Source organism: Grammomys surdaster, unplaced genomic scaffold, assembly GCF_004785775.1.
Source record: "Grammomys surdaster isolate TR1022 unplaced genomic scaffold, NIH_TR_1.0 150, whole genome shotgun sequence".
In the NCBI taxonomy this organism is placed as follows: domain Eukaryota; kingdom Metazoa; phylum Chordata; class Mammalia; order Rodentia; family Muridae; genus Grammomys; species Grammomys surdaster.
The window spans coordinates 4,529-19,897 of record NW_021604608.1 but is presented as its reverse complement, the minus strand read 5'-3'; the positions used below and the strand labels follow the sequence as shown (position 1 = coordinate 19,897).

Sequence of the window (15,369 nt, the reverse complement as noted above, 5' to 3'; positions counted from 1 at the left end):
TGTGTGTGTGTGTGTGTGTGTGTGTGTGTGTGTGTGTGTGTGTATGTATACACACACACACACATACAGCCTCTACAGAGTCAGTTAAAGCTGTGTTAGATAAATGGCATCTGTCACACTGCTGGTAGTTCTCAGACTGGAAGTTTTGTTTAAGTCCATGTCACTGTGTACACCTGAGGCTTGTCGCAGGATGCTGTAAGATCCTTATACTTAGTAAGGTCATTATCCGTAAGACAGACTGACACAGCTCTCACTTCACCCTTGCTTCCTTGTGGCAAGGGCAGCTGCAATCTGATTACCTGAACATAATCCCTCCTGTGACACAATTCATTAGCTCTAATCGTCATTGCTTTCTTTAGAATCAGAGAAATTCAAGTGTGCACTAGTTAACTCATAACCTGCAAGCAACTCTATCCTGTGGCTCAGAAGTTACAAGCAGGTGTTCTGACCGCTATTGAATCCCTCCTGCCACAGAAATGAGGAGCCGAGATGTTGAAATGACATTTCCTAAATGTAGCGTCAAAGGACAAAATCCAATAGATATGACAGCATAACTAGTAGAAAAAGAGAAATTTCTAAGAGAGAGAGACAGAGAGAGAGAGAGAGAGACACAGAGAGAGAGAGAGACAGAGAGAGAGAGAGAGACAGAGAGAGAGAGAGAGAGAGAGAGAGAGAGAGAGAGAGAGAGAGAGAACTAAAAAAAACAAAATATAATGATTTTCAGGCAACAATAAGTATAGTTTGTTTTCTAGGAAGAAAAAAATGGAGATCTTGGTAAAACTCATATAACAAGCAGTTTCCAAAGTTGTTGGAATCTGTTACTCAACCCAGGGCACGGGGTAAGCCATCATGAGGTGTGACTTACAGCATACTTGAAATGGAATTTTTCAAGATTCTCTTGACACACATATTCTGTGGACATGCATCTTTGGGTCTGGCAACGTTCTCCCACATGCAACACCAAGGCTTTGAAGAATAGTGCACAACTCTTCTCTGAAGCCCTCTCATGGCTTCTTAGCTTTGAAACAAACTGTGGCCCTACTACTAGGCTTCTGAAACAAATGGTTTAACATTTTAATTTGACAAATTTTAAGACACGGGGTAGAACTGTTTGAAAACCATAAGCTAAGCAAGTTGGGAGGGGGGTGCTTAGGAGGTCTTTAGGCTCCTTGGCAGTGGTGTTCATTCATGAAAAAGATGCGCTCTGCCCTTGCTTATATAAAAATGCAACTCATTTTGAGAAACTGTAGTTCTTTGAAGTACTGGTCCTCTCCAGTTAGCCAGCACCTACTTGCAGAAGTGGTTGCTCCACAGAGAGCAAAGGCTTCATCATAGAGCACTGTGATGATCTTGAAAACATTGGTGAGTGTATTGAGCCTTCAGGTGATAGGAAAAGGAAACTGGCTTTGACCCTCAGAAATGTGTAAGAAACTTGTTTATCCAGAACTCTCATGCCATAAAAATCAGCATGGCGTCAGGTTAGGAGCACACTGGCATTCCCTATTATCCTTCTCTACCAGTCACATTGGGATCAGAGGGCTGACAGGTCTCTAAAGCTGAGAGCAAAGCGGCCACGATCAGATCATATCCAAGCAAAGCAAGACCTCACAGCTACCACCCCAAGCCCGAAAAACTTACACATTGGGTCCTCCAACATCATGCATGACCCAGATCTCAATTCTTGTGACTTTATCCTTTTGTAAGTATGGGATTTCAAAATCTGCAAAAAACCTGGGAGACAGGGAGGACATTTATTTTTATCTGTTCTTCCATGGTACTGAGTCTGTACATGCTAGGCAAGCTCTCTGACATTGAGCCCTGTCTTCAGCCTAGGACAACATTTCTCCAAGTCTTAACACAATGCAGTAACTAATCCATTTTGGCCATTAGTTTATTTATACATTTAAGTTTTGAAAAGTTTCCAGGAAATCCAGTTGTGGTGATTCATGCCTTTAAACCCAATACTCAGGAAGTAGAGGTAGGTAGATTTCTTTGAGTTTAAGGCCAGTCTGGTTTACATAATGAATTCCAGAACAGTTGGGGCTATCAGAGAGACCCTGTCTACCCTGAAAAGAGTTTCTAGGGTTCGTTTTACATTTTGTGTGCATGCACATGTTTATGTGTATGAGGGTGCACATTTGTGTGTGTTTGAGCATATGTAAACCGGAAAACAAAATTGGGCACTGTCTAGTCTCTTATAGTGGCCTGGAACTCACTTAGTAGGCTAGGCTGGCTGGGATAGTGAGCCCCAGACATCACTTGCCTCTGCCATCCCAGCACTTGGATTACAAATGTGCTTACACCACTCCCAGATATTTCACTTGAGTTCTGGGGATCAAACGGAGGTCCCGTGTTTGCACAGCAAGCACTACCTACTGACCTATGCCTCCAGTAACTCTTCTTACCGTCTACACTTGGACTTGCTGGTGTATTGGTCTGCTCTTAACAGTTTAACTGTATAGATATGGCTCTGATCAACACCTTGTTCAACTGTTTTACTTACTTTACCTCGCTGTACAAAAGCAAGCATCAAATTGGGTCTGAGTTGCTTCTCTAGCCTTTAGTTTGGTGTCATCTGTGGTGTCCTCTGGCGTTCTTACCCTTTCGTGGGATAGGCTCCTTTGGGTTCTGAGCCATTCAACATGACATTGATCACCCCTGAACTGTCCCTTGAATACTGCAAGAAGAAAGACACCTTTGAGAAAATGAAGGCACATCGTTTTTGTGCTTAAAACACAGCTTTTTTTTTTTTTTAATTGGCAATTTTCAATAGAGGACAGCTTAGTATTTCACATGTCTAGTAGAGATGCAGACTGGTTTATCATAGAAACAAATCACCTTTAAAGTTCCCTATAGGTAGACTCAGTAATTCCATGTCAGATAATCTGAGGACATGATATAGAATACACACCATCATGTCTGCTAGAATAAACTAGCCTAGTGTGATATAACAAATAGCCTTGCCATTGCAGTGGTGTCACACAGGACTCACTTTATGTTCCCACTGAACATTCGCCACAGGATCCTGGTGCTTTGGCACTTTGAGTCCTCAGTATGAGGAAGCCTCCACACCTGCAAAGTTGTTAACTGCCAGGAAGGGAGAAGGGGCCTACAAGTCACACACGACACTCCCACTCACAGCCCATTGGCCAATAGATGTCTCATGTAAATAACCACCCAGAGCAGAGCACAAGCCACAGGTGCAGATGTCTGGAAAACAGTACAAAGCCCCACCACAAGCACTGCATGCACACATGTGCAGAGGGACACAGCTTACAAGATCAAAACATACTCACCAGCTCGAAACAGCAAGGAAATGGTGCACAGTTCCCACTAGGTACCAACGTAGCATTAAACTCTGAGTTATTAATGTGCCACCAGTATGAAGCTACAAAGGACTTGCACTATCATAGGACGTGCTTACATTCAAAGAGGAGTGCAAGATTAGACGGACAGAAGATGAGCTTCCCTACAACATTATGACACGAGGCTGAGGGTGTGGCTCAGGCGTGCTAGCATGCACAAGGCCGGGGGTTCAGTCTTTGGTATCATTATATAGACAAACAGATTAATAAGCGGATATCTGGGTGGTCTTGTTCCCCAGGTAGTTGGTGGTGACTTCCTGTCATTGAGTCTCACAGGACAAGTTTAATCACTAATGAAATGACACCTGATATCTCTGCTCCAAAGCAGAGACACATTTTGTGCCCATTGCCTCCAGTTGCTTTCCCCTAGTCCTAAAAGTAGGAGTTTAAGTCTTCAGATGCTGAATTCTGACAACCTCTGTGTTAAGGGGGTAGCATTTGGTGGCAGGAAGATGGGGGAATCTCATTTGTCTTTCTTCAACTTGCCATTTTCTACCACAAGCTGTGGTTGCATTGACAATGGGAAAACATTGAAAAGGGCCTGGGTATAACGTGGACTGTAGGTATAGAAAGAACTGGTTGAAAGTCCAGTCTCTGAAGTTAAAAAGCCTGTTTTCGAATCCTGGTTCACCAACTTATGACAATCTTGACCTTAGGGAAATCTTTTTGGCCTCTTTGTAATTAATTTTCCAAGTCTTAACAGTTACCTCTGAGGATTTCTATAAAAAAAAAAAATGAAAGGTTTAAACATTTCAGCCTGGGAGATGTAGCTCATGATAGGATCTTGCTTGATGTGTGCGATAAAGAAACTAACTTGGACTCCCAGGACCACAGACAACAACAACATTTCTTGACTACTTATAAGGTTCAAGCCCTCTTGTTGCTATACTGTATTAGTTTTGCTTTTACTTCAACTATCTAGTGTACTCTTGTACTAGTATATTTCTTATGCTGGTATAAGGGGTTAAAAATTAGAGGCATTGACACTATTTTCCCACACTAGCCGCCAGTTGAGGAACACACCTTAAAGTCAGGAAGATTTATAGTGGCCTGTGTTACAGTTCTTTTATAGATAGTGTTAATATGACCCCTCTTTAGAGTTGTTAAGCTTTCCAGTCTCCAATAAGAGTCTTTGGCAGCTGACTGGAGCCTGTATTTACAGATGAAGATCTCCCTCCAAAAGGGGGAACAAGCACGGGTCCCATGGGAGCTGGCGGGAGTACAAAAAGTCCCCAGCATGAGGTCCTGTGCTTACAGGAAGTTCTTTGCGTGGAAGGTTTGATCAAAGTCCTTGCCCCTATCAGTGGCCTCACTGGACACCTGGAGAGCAAAGTAGACAAGGGGAGGCGAAGACAGATCACCTCTGAAAGGGGAGGGGTAGAAGTCTCCCAGCCTCTACCTGCTCCTCGATCAGCACAATCGACATTCAACCATCAGCACTGAGCTAAGGACTTAACCCTCCTAGTTTCCAATCTTTATTCCAATACTCAAGGCAGAGACTGTAAGCTACAAACGATGTCATTTTATAGCCACTGGCAGCTCCTGTGAACTCTGAGGACAATAGCCTCGGAGACACAGACAGACATGTCTTAGGAAAACTTCCGTGGCTCCAGCTTTTTGGTAGCCCATCAGTTCTTCTCCCATTAATGCTACTCTGTGGACACTTCTAACACCCACAGTGAGGTCTCCAGTTTCCCAGGCTCTCCTGTAAAGTCGAGGTTATACAACTTTTCACAGCACTAAGAATGAAAATGGCTTTGAACCACTAAACATGGCCATGGTGTGTCAGGGGATGCTAACAGTGCCTTAGCCCCGGGTACAGCTAATGTCTGCCAAACATTTCTCTCTGCACCAGCTACTGCAGTGAGTATTTTGTCTTCGTCAAACCTCACAACTTCGTGGAGCAGAGAGAAGAGTCAGAGTAATCATTACAGTAGAAAGGAAGATACAGAGAAGTCAGGTAAAGGCCTGGGGTTCGTTCACAGATTCCACACATGCTCAGCACTCACTCACCCATCCTAGGATTACCTGCATGGATGCACCTTTCCAGTAGGAGTCCACAGCATTGTTTTCACAGTCTTCTGATGTGGGGCAAGACTGGTAATCAAGTCCTAGGAGAAAAGTACACAGACGCACTTCGTATTGGAGATGTATTCCTTTCATGTATTTGCTAATTCCATATTTGGCAATTACATTGAAAAATGTATATGGTACATTTACCCTCCCTTAGCCTCAGTTTCCCCCCTCTGGAAAATAAAGACAGAAAGGGAGTCCTGCTGGATTGGAACCACAGGCTCTGAGGTCAGACTGTGAAGCTACACAGTTTCTTGGCTATACATTCCTAAGCAGCTCCCTTAATCATGCGTGCCTCAGCTTCCACGTCTGCCAAAATAGGACTATGATAGGATCGTAGTGGATAATGTGTGGGCTCTAGCCTTAATGTGTCTGAAATGCTTGTAATAGCGTGCAGCAAAGGTTAGGCACACCCTACTCATTGTGGTTCTTATCCGTTACTATAGATGCCACCTACTTGGGAGGATTTGGGAAGGATTAAATGAGATGAACATTTATGAAGACACCCAGAACCCAGAAGATAAATCCACAGACTGAGGAGCTTTGATGTTTGCCAAAGTCTTACCAGAGGCATTTTCCTGTCGACACCAGCTCAAGAAATCGCCAACCTTGCCATACAGAACGTCGCAGAGGGGCATAAGGCGGCGGGTGTTCTCTGAATAGCTCATGACGAGTAGGTGGTTATTTTCCCAGAACAGTGACTGATGAGAAACAACCAAGAGTTAAGATACAAAATAAAATGAAGGCACATTGATTGCAGTGTCATCAAGATAAGTCAGTAGCCCTTCCTCAGGGAATTCGGACCTACCGTAGGCCTGCTGCCTTCTCTTTCCTTGTTGCTTTGGTGCATTTGAAGAGTGTCACCTCTGTCCTTCCAGACATTATGTAGATCAGTGCTTCTCAACCTCCCTAATGCTTCAACCCTTTCATGCAGTTCCTCATGCTGTGGTAACCCCCCAACCGTAAAACAATTTTTATTGCTGCTTCATAACTGTCATTTTCCTACTGTTATTAATTGTACTATAATTTTTTTTTTGGAGATAGAAGTTTGCCAAAGGAGTTCCACAGGTTGAGAACCACAGACTTAGATGATGACATATTTCCCCTGTAGTATAAAATGTGTGCACCATTGGTAAGAAACTTGCATTAGGAATGATTAAGGGACCAGGGCTTGAAGCCTGCCTCCATCCCATGCTAGATGGATCATCTTCATCAAGGCATTTATGTCTTTCTGTGCCTCAGTTTCTATATGAGGAAAATGAGAAGCAGAAGAAACCCTAGGCCTTGTTCCGTAGCTCTGATAGGAAGGTATGCAATTGCACAATGTCCTTCTTGGACTGTACAGTGCTCAAAACACCTACGTCTTCACCACACACCTGGCACCTTCCAGGACAAATAGTGTCGTCACAATGCGCGTATAACAACATTCCCGGTCACTGTCTCATCTGGTCCTCAGCAGCCCAGTTTCTTTGTAGACTGGAAGGGTTACAAGAACTGTTTTTTGTTTTTCTGTTTGTTTGTTTTTTTGTTTTTGTTTGTTTGTTTTTTAATGTAGGATCCTTAACCCTTAATGTAATACCAGGAACACAGAAGAATTCCAGTAAGTTATTTACTGAGTTCATCAACTAGCTCACTAAACCTGTGAGAGATGTAACATTTTAAATTATGCTTCTGCTTTTTACCAATAAAGAAGTAGGAAGAAAAAAAGGCAGCATAGATGTAAAAATTACTCTTTTGTCCACAGCTGAGGCATCGGTCCTTACCTTGTCCCTAGGAATCGAGTGCCTAGAGAGGTTAATGAAGAGATCATAGTCTGAGGGGAGCACAGAGCAGGGATCCTTGTCCAGCACCACCTTGAAGGCCTCCCAGATGGCTGTGCAATTTTTGTCCCTGTGTAAAAGCGTCAGTCAGGACTGGTGCGGAGGGTAAGGCTACTTATGCTGTAGGTACGAGGACCTGAGTTCGTCAGCCACCACCCTGCCCATGTGGCAGCCTGTGCCTCTAACCCCAGCACTGTATGAGGTAGAAACAGGAGGATGACTGGGGCTTGCTGGCCACCAGCCTAACTCTAGCTTCCAGACTAAGTTCAGAAGACAACAGTCAGAAAACGATAGAGCAGGACACTCACTGTCTTCCTCTCTGTGGGCACAGGCACATCACACACACACACACACACACACACACACACACACACTGTGTACACACAACACAGTGAAAGTTATAAAAAGAAACCCCAAAACGTACCATGATGAAGCATTTCCACTGAGAGAGGAAACAGAGTTTTCTAGTCTAAGTAAGATAGTCCCTTCCTCCACCCCCACCTCCAGGCTTACAACAGAAGCAGACAAGGGCACAGACAGTTCTTCAAGAAGGTGACAAGTGACAATTTCAATAAAGCATTCAACTTCTCGTTTTCAGATGCCCCCCCTTTCTCTCTCTCTCTCTGTCTCTGTGTGTGTTATGGAGGTACTGTGTGTGTACCAAAGGCCATGTAGTCAACTGTTCTACCACTGAACCACATCCCTACACTTTTACCTATTCATTAAGACACAGAAGTGGGGCTCATTGTTCAGGTCCATTGGAGGGTGAGTCTCTGGACCCACTGAGGTCATGTCAGGAAGCAAGACTTGGGAACACAGGAGTGGTGCCAAGTGTTGGGAGCAGCTCCTTCTGCTGAGGCAGAGTGTCCTCTGGGGCCTGCTTTCACTCCTGAGGTCCAGGACATCTTTCAAAATCACATTCTATAGCAATGGTCATGTTTTCTTACCCTTGGTGATGATGACTAACCTGACTCTATATGTTATTTTCTCATTTTATTTTATTGAGATGCATCCCAATTAAAAACAGCTGGCATGAGAAAGAATAGCATGACAACACACACACACACACACACACACACACACACACACACACAAAGGATCCAAATAAGAAGCACAGTGCACATAAGACAGAGGAAACCAGAGACCTCTAGATAGGACCAGAGGACCTAATTGATACCCAAAACGCATTTGCTGGTAGCTGGCAAGGCTCTGTCACTCAAATTCACCTCTAGACTAGTACTCTCAGTGTTACACATTCACCTCTCTCTTCACCTTTACACCCGCAGGGGCAGTCTTAGCTGCGATTTCCTCCTGGACCTGGAGATCCACTGTTCAGGGGACCCCGTCCCTAAAAAGTCACCTACATACACATCACCTGCATGGAGACCCGCTAGTCCCTCCTTTCCAAAGCCCCCACCTCACCCCACCCTTTTGCCTTTTCACTTTCTGGCTTAGCACTTACCCCGGCTGGAGGCTCAGCAGCGTGGTGTACTCCGCGCAGCGGCCCAGGAAGATGCTCTGGAGGTGAGGTGTAGTACCCTCCCCGCTCCATCGCGCTCCAGTAGCTCTCCACCCCAGCAGTGCCGGCAGCAAGAGGGACAGCCACAGAGACAACGCGCATCCCTGGACGGCCATCAAGGAGACTTTGACTTCCCTAACTGGTGGCCTTCTGGACTCCTCCCAGTTTCTCTTCCACCGCGGAGGCGGTTCCCTTTAGCTGAGCTTTGGCAGGACGCTCACTCAGATGCCAAGCCAGCCCACCTCCCAGCCTCTTTCGTTTCCGACAGACAATAAACTTGGGGCTTCGTCTGGCAAGACGACTCGAGGAGGGACCCCAAAGGGAATGGGAATTTGAAGGACTGAAGAGTTCCAGCAATAGGGAGAGAAAACTTTTTTGGTTCGAAACAGTAACACCCTTGGCAGTTGTCCTCTTTCCCAAAAGCTAAAGATGGGTGAATTTTGTTTGTTTTCAGGAAACAAACACGCGCATTTGCACACACACACACACACACACACACCTATAAAAATCACTTATCTGTTACCATGTGAACACTAAGCAAATTTAAATTCTGTTCCAGTTCACACAGTCCTGCCAGGAGAGACATGTGTTACCCCTTGTGAAAACTGATGACTTTGAGTAAAGCCACAGGCACAACAAGGGCACAGACAAGAATCACATGTCATTCCTAAGCTTTGAACCTTATGGAGTTTGTCTGGGTGGACTTTGGATGTGACTGACTGGTGGCGACTGTTTTGCCTTTTCTTCCTTTGTGAGGGACGGCGTCCACAAGCATCCCCTACACCTGCCCGGTTGCTTCTGCAGCACAGGACTTGCTTTCGAGTTTTCCAAGTGCACACAGATAACCTTGTCAGAGAATACAGTATGGTCAGAGCTACACTTGTAATTTAGACAGTTTAGAGGTGAGATGTTGGGACTTAAATTGATACTAAAATAAGTTCAGGACTGTGGGGACATTAGGATGGGTAAAGGGATTTGTCATGTAGGATGGATGTGAACTTTTGAAGACAATCTACTTTAGTAGATTGTATAGCTTATGTATATATACATGTCAAATATATATCCCAAAGTGCCAAACCCTGCAGGGTCTGAAACACAACTTACAGTTCACAAAAACACCAGCTACAATGGCACTGTGTTGGACCCCATGCTCCACACCCCTCTATGAGATGCAATATAGGTCAGGTGTTACCTTTGCTTCAGTGAGTTGACCACAAGAGAACCTCAACTGTTAACATACTAGGTTTTTATCCTAGAGAAATTATTCATTATTCCTGGGGCATAAGAAAACCTTTCTTACCAAATTTCTATACGCAGGTGGGATGGGGGAAGATGTAAGCGTTTATCTTTGTGTATGTATGGTATAATCATGTGTGTGTGTGTGTGTGTGTGTGTGTGTGTGTGTGTGTGTGTGCCTGTATGTGTCTGTGTTTCTGTCTCTGTCTCTCTCTGTCTCTCTCTCTCTCTTTTTCTCTGTGTGTGTGTGTGTGTGTATGTCTGTGCCTGTATGTGTCTATGTGTCTGTGTTTCTCTCTCTCTCTCTCTCTCTCTCTCTCTCTCTCTCTCTCTCTCTCTCTCTCCCTGTGTGTGTCTGTGCCTGTATGTGTCTATGTGTCTGTGTTTCTGTATCTGTCTGTCTCTCTCTCTCTCTTTGTGTGTGTGCCTGTATGTGTCTGTGTTTCTGTTTCTCTCTCTCTCTCTCTCTCTCTCTCTCTCTCTCTCTCTCTCTCTCTCCCCCCCCCTGTGTGTGCATGTGCGTGTGTGTGTGTGTGTGTGTGTGCCTGTATGTGTAACTGTGCTTCACCTGTCCAGGCATATGTGTGGGTCAGAGCCTGATGCTAAGACCTTCCTCAAGGACTTCTCTATGATATTTTTAAAGTACCTGGTCTTTCTAAACAGCCACAAACTTAAGGTTTTGTAGTTGTTCTTCAGTGAACACAAAGAAGTTGTAGTAAGCAGCTTGCTTCTTCAGGCACCAGGCTTCACTCATTTCTTGATTTCTGGTTTTAAAACACAAATGGATCTCTTACTCAACTGTTTTCTTAACTCTAATAACTTAAATTTCTCTTCTGGAAAGAAGTTAAAATTGAGCCAGAGAAGAGAGATATAGCAATATCTTTGACTTCGCTTGTTTCAAAATGTTTTCATTAGCAATATCTTCTTCAAATGTTATATAAATGTTGGAGACATAGTGACTAGGATTCACCTTTAACCCTTGCTTGCTATAGTAACAATTCTGCAGCTTTAAACTCCACTCATTAAGAAATTGCCAAAAAACCCTCATTATGATATGCCAACTTTGTTACACAAACCTCATTTTCAAAAACAATTTCCTAAAGGAGACCTTTTTCCTATGAGAAAAATGTGAATCTCATTCTGAATTCATAAGCCCTGCCTAGTACTTCCCTTTGGGAAAAACCAATGCACTGTGTTGTGTTAGAGCAGGTTAGTATAAATAATTCCAATATCTGAACCAAATGTTTCAAGAAATCAGCTCTCCAGTGATCTTCTTGACCAAGGTAAACCGTTTTCACTGTACTTTCTATGCTTCTGTGACAACCTGTGGAACATCTCTGGAAGGGAAAGCATCCCAGCAGATGACACAGTAGTTCCACACTGAACTGTCACTAGCCATTTCTAGCATATTGTTAGCTAACCTCTATGTTCTCAGTGAGACTTGCTGCTCCATCTTTTGTGATCATTTATAAATTTCTAGCTGAATGTATATTGACCACATATATGCTTTTCTAATGTTTTAAAAGTATGTAAAGACTCAGATGTGAGGTTAAATTTCAAAAGCACAAACATCTTCCATAAAATATCTTCTCAACACACATATCTGACATAAACTTTAAAAGTGTTGTGTGGCTTCCCTTGTTGGTATTTTTATCAAGCTAGATTGTAAAATCTACCCTGGGCTATAACTGAATAGTAAGCACAATTTCTAATGATTCTGCAATACTATAGATTGGAAGAACTACTATGCTATCCTTAAGTTGTGTTTTCAGTTTCTCTGCTGACTCATCACCAGAAATTGTCCACACCAGAGCCAAACATGCTGGGACAATTCCTTCAGCATCTGTGTAAGACATTCAGGGCTCCTTGCTATCAGAAGGACAACCACGTTGATAGTTTTATGTCTTTTTTCTTTCTTTGAAAACATTCAATTGTCTCACCTTTAAGTACATCACTCTAAGTTTCTGAGTGCCCCTTTATTTTGGAAAGTTTTACATTGCCATTTGCAAGAATGTTATTATACACGATACTTGGGTGTCTTTTATTCGCAAAGGCTTCTGCACATTTGATAAAGCCATATTTTAAGTAATCTTCATTGTTAGGCTTTATGTTCACTTTTTTCTTTCTGAAATGTGGCTCAACTGAAGTTGAAGCTACCAAATTAGGAACAGTATTCTCCATTAGTGTCAGCATTAACACTCACAGATCCAAAAGTTGAACTTAAATGTGTGTCTAACCTTTCTCTTTGAAAAAAAAAAAGACTCATTTTAAAAGTAATTCTTCCATTTTAATTGAAATACCATAGTTGCTACTAATAAAAATTAACAAAAAGAGCCTAAATAACAGTTCCAAAAATGCACTTAGGGTCTTCAACTAATCTGTTGGAAACCACAGACTTCACCTCTATTTGCAAGTCATGGTTGTTGTCTTCTGTCTGCCTCGAGAACGAAGAGACCTGGGACACAAATATGTTCCACTAGGCTCTGGTCTGTCAGGGAATGCCCAAAGTGTTACAGCTCTTAAAAGAGAGACAAGAAGGTTTGGGCAGCCTGCTCAGGGCAGGTAGTCGAGGTCCTGGCCTCTCATCAGCTACGCCGAAGCACCAACTCCAGAGGCAGGGGCAGCTGGGGCAGCTGGGGCAGCTGGGGCAGCTGGGGCAGCTGGGGCAGCTAGGGCATGAACCTGGCCAGTCAGGCATGTCTAAGGTCATCAATGAATGCTTCAGATGAGAGAACTCTTCCCTAAGTGTTACAGCTTAGTAAAAACAGCCACTCTGAAATGGTCCTCTGTCAAATAACTTGTGTGCTTTGTTCCATGTGGTCAGAGACTATATAAACATTGAGGGGTGGGGTGGGATTTAGAAGTAGGTGTTTCCTATTGGCTCTGAGATACAGCGTGATTCTCTGTTTGCATGGGGATGGACTCCAGGTGTTGCCTATGTGACTGACAGCCTGATCCTCTCAGTGGGGTGTCCTGGTTACTGTGTCCAGAGCAGGTACAGAATGGATAGGTTGTGGCTGGACTCCTGCTGCTCTCAAGTCTCTGAGATTCCAGGGATCAAGCTCACTCAACCTTACCAGTTCTTCTGTCTAGTGGCACATTCTACTTGTCCCACAACTCTTCCTTTTTGTTTTTATAAATGAGAGATGTCATTGGAGTAACTATCTCCTGTATTGGAAATGGTTTGGTATTGAGCCTGATTAGTAGTGATCTTTGCAATGATACTTATATGCAGTTTTAGAAATTGGATAAGACAGGGTGCCAGGAGAAGCAGGGCTCCAATGGCTAGTATGGGACCAAGGAGGGGAAGAAGTCAAGCTACCAAGCAGTTTAAGTACTGTGGGTAGCCTAGTGTGACCAAAGATCTCCCTTAAGATCTTTGAGCATGTGTATGTCTTGTTCTATCAGCCCAGATTCATTGACATAGAAGCAACATTCCTTCCCCAGAAAAATGCAAGCCCCTCTCTGTTCAGCAGTCAGTAAGTTCAAGGACTCAGGTTTTGGAGAACAACTCTTGCTAATGAGGCGACCTGGTGTTGAAGGGACTCAAGACTGTCTACAGTAGAGGCCATTGCCTGGTCAAGTTTGTCCTGGAAGTCATTGGCCAGATGGTGTGTTTGGACGAGGTCTGCTCCAGTGGTTCCTGTCACATCCAGTGAGACAGTAAGACCTAGAGGGATGAAGATCTTTCTCTTCTTTCCGTTTCCTCCCAGTTGTAAGGTGAGTTCTTCAGGTTTGTAGAGATAAACCTGGGTCACAATCAATATGGTGGTGTAGGAACCTTGAAAAGGGAAGTTTATGCAGGAACCTGTAGTGCGTCTACACCAGAGAAGATGGGGGAGGGGGTGTTTAGCACATATTGGTTTGGTAATGGATACATGCATGTAGGATGGGGTTTTGAGGAGGGTCCTACAAGGCAAAGCAGAAGGGTAGATCAAAAAGAGGAATGTCTTGTGATTTTCCTGTAGGTAAGGATCCATAGGGCTCATGAAGAGGAATGTTAATAGGAACAGCTACCAGTAGTGTTCAGGAAAGAGAAACACAGGAAAAGCATTGGGAGGAGTTGGGGTAGGTGGTTAGGGGAAGGAGGTCAGCCGAATATTAGATGTATTGTGGTCAGGAAAGGGTAGTTTGGAGCTCCTCCTAAGATTGATTTTCCTGTTGAAGAATATTAACATAGATGAAGACTGATTTGGGGCAGGGACAAGCTATCAAGAGACATGCAGGTCAAGCTACAGGGTATTTGGCGTAGCCATTAGGGTAGAGCTTACCCATGACTCCCATTTGCCAACGTTCATCCCAGGGATCACTGACCAAAAGCTGAAAATCATTTTTTTCAGGTTGGTGAGCATGGTGCCACCACAACTGGTGGACTCAATTCTGCAACTCCAATATCTGCATCTTCCATGTGTGGAGGCCTCCTGGTGGCATTCACTTGCGTTTCAGTAAGGAAAGCAGAGGAAAGTGCTGGGGGCAGGGACGTAGTAGAGATAGAATAGGGTTGTAGGGGGATCTCAATCCTGGTCCAGTATCCTTCAAGAGGGCAATCCTGGGTTCTTATAATTTTGTTGTGTTTGTTGTAGGTTCCCCTAGCAAAGAATCTCCAGTGGTGAATTCTGGGAAGGCTAGAGAAAGGCTGGGCAGTAGCAGAGTTAGCATGAAGAATGACAAAAACAGTCATAAGAATAGAGGGAGGTAAGCTTCTGGAGGGCACACGGCCTAGGCAGCAGTCACCAGGTCATGTATGTCCTTCTAGGAGATCTTGTTGTTCCTTTAAGGGGTGGCATCTCCTTAGCCTCTTCGTCCTTCCCTGACCTTGATCTGTCAGTGAGAGGCAGGCCATCTTCTTGGTTGGTAGGGTGGTGTTAGACATTTCTGGCAGGAACCCAGATAGGCCTAGGTTGGTCCTGAGGGAAAACACAAACAAAACCCATTCTGTTTGTAAGGAGGGGATTTGGACCTTTACAAATCCCATCCAGGAGATCTTACCATCATTTCTGGGTTATTTCTGGTGTATGTCAATGGAGGGAGATAAGAGGTTGTTTGGGGCTCTTGTAGATATTAAATATATTTAAGATAGTCAGAGCTGTCATTAATTCATATTAGAAGGGTAGGTATTTGTCTTTAGTTTTAGAAGTTGGGTTTTTAGGGTTTGATGTGGTCTTTCTATTCTTTCTTGTCTCTGAGGGTCATGGGGGAATCCCTGTTTGCTGGGCAATTTCCCACTGTGAGTAGAAAGTTTTAAACTGAGATGTTATCATATATATATATATATATATATATATTCCCTTGTCTAAATAATGTTTTAATTCAGTGGCCACCGCCTCCTGGCAAATGGTTGGGCTGTTAACCATTC

At 43.8% G+C, this 15,369-nt stretch overlaps 1 protein-coding gene across 1 annotated transcript in view; it reads right to left on the bottom strand.

The window, feature by feature from the left end:
• Positions 1 to 8,920, bottom strand: part of Bst1 (bone marrow stromal cell antigen 1) — a 17,282-nt gene extending 8,362 nt beyond the window's left edge. The window contains exons 1-6 of the mRNA XM_028765284.1: positions 8,721 to 8,920; positions 7,202 to 7,328; positions 6,004 to 6,139; positions 5,394 to 5,476; positions 2,601 to 2,677; positions 1,639 to 1,731 (exon numbers count right to left, since the gene is read on the bottom strand). Of these exons, the coding sequence (XP_028621117.1) occupies positions 1,639 to 1,731; positions 2,601 to 2,677; positions 5,394 to 5,476; positions 6,004 to 6,139; positions 7,202 to 7,328; positions 8,721 to 8,893 (689 nt within the window). The 5' untranslated portion in view covers positions 8,894 to 8,920. The remainder of the gene's footprint in view (positions 1 to 1,638; positions 1,732 to 2,600; positions 2,678 to 5,393; positions 5,477 to 6,003; positions 6,140 to 7,201; positions 7,329 to 8,720) is intronic.
• Between the last annotated feature and the right edge of the window lie 6,449 nt (positions 8,921 to 15,369).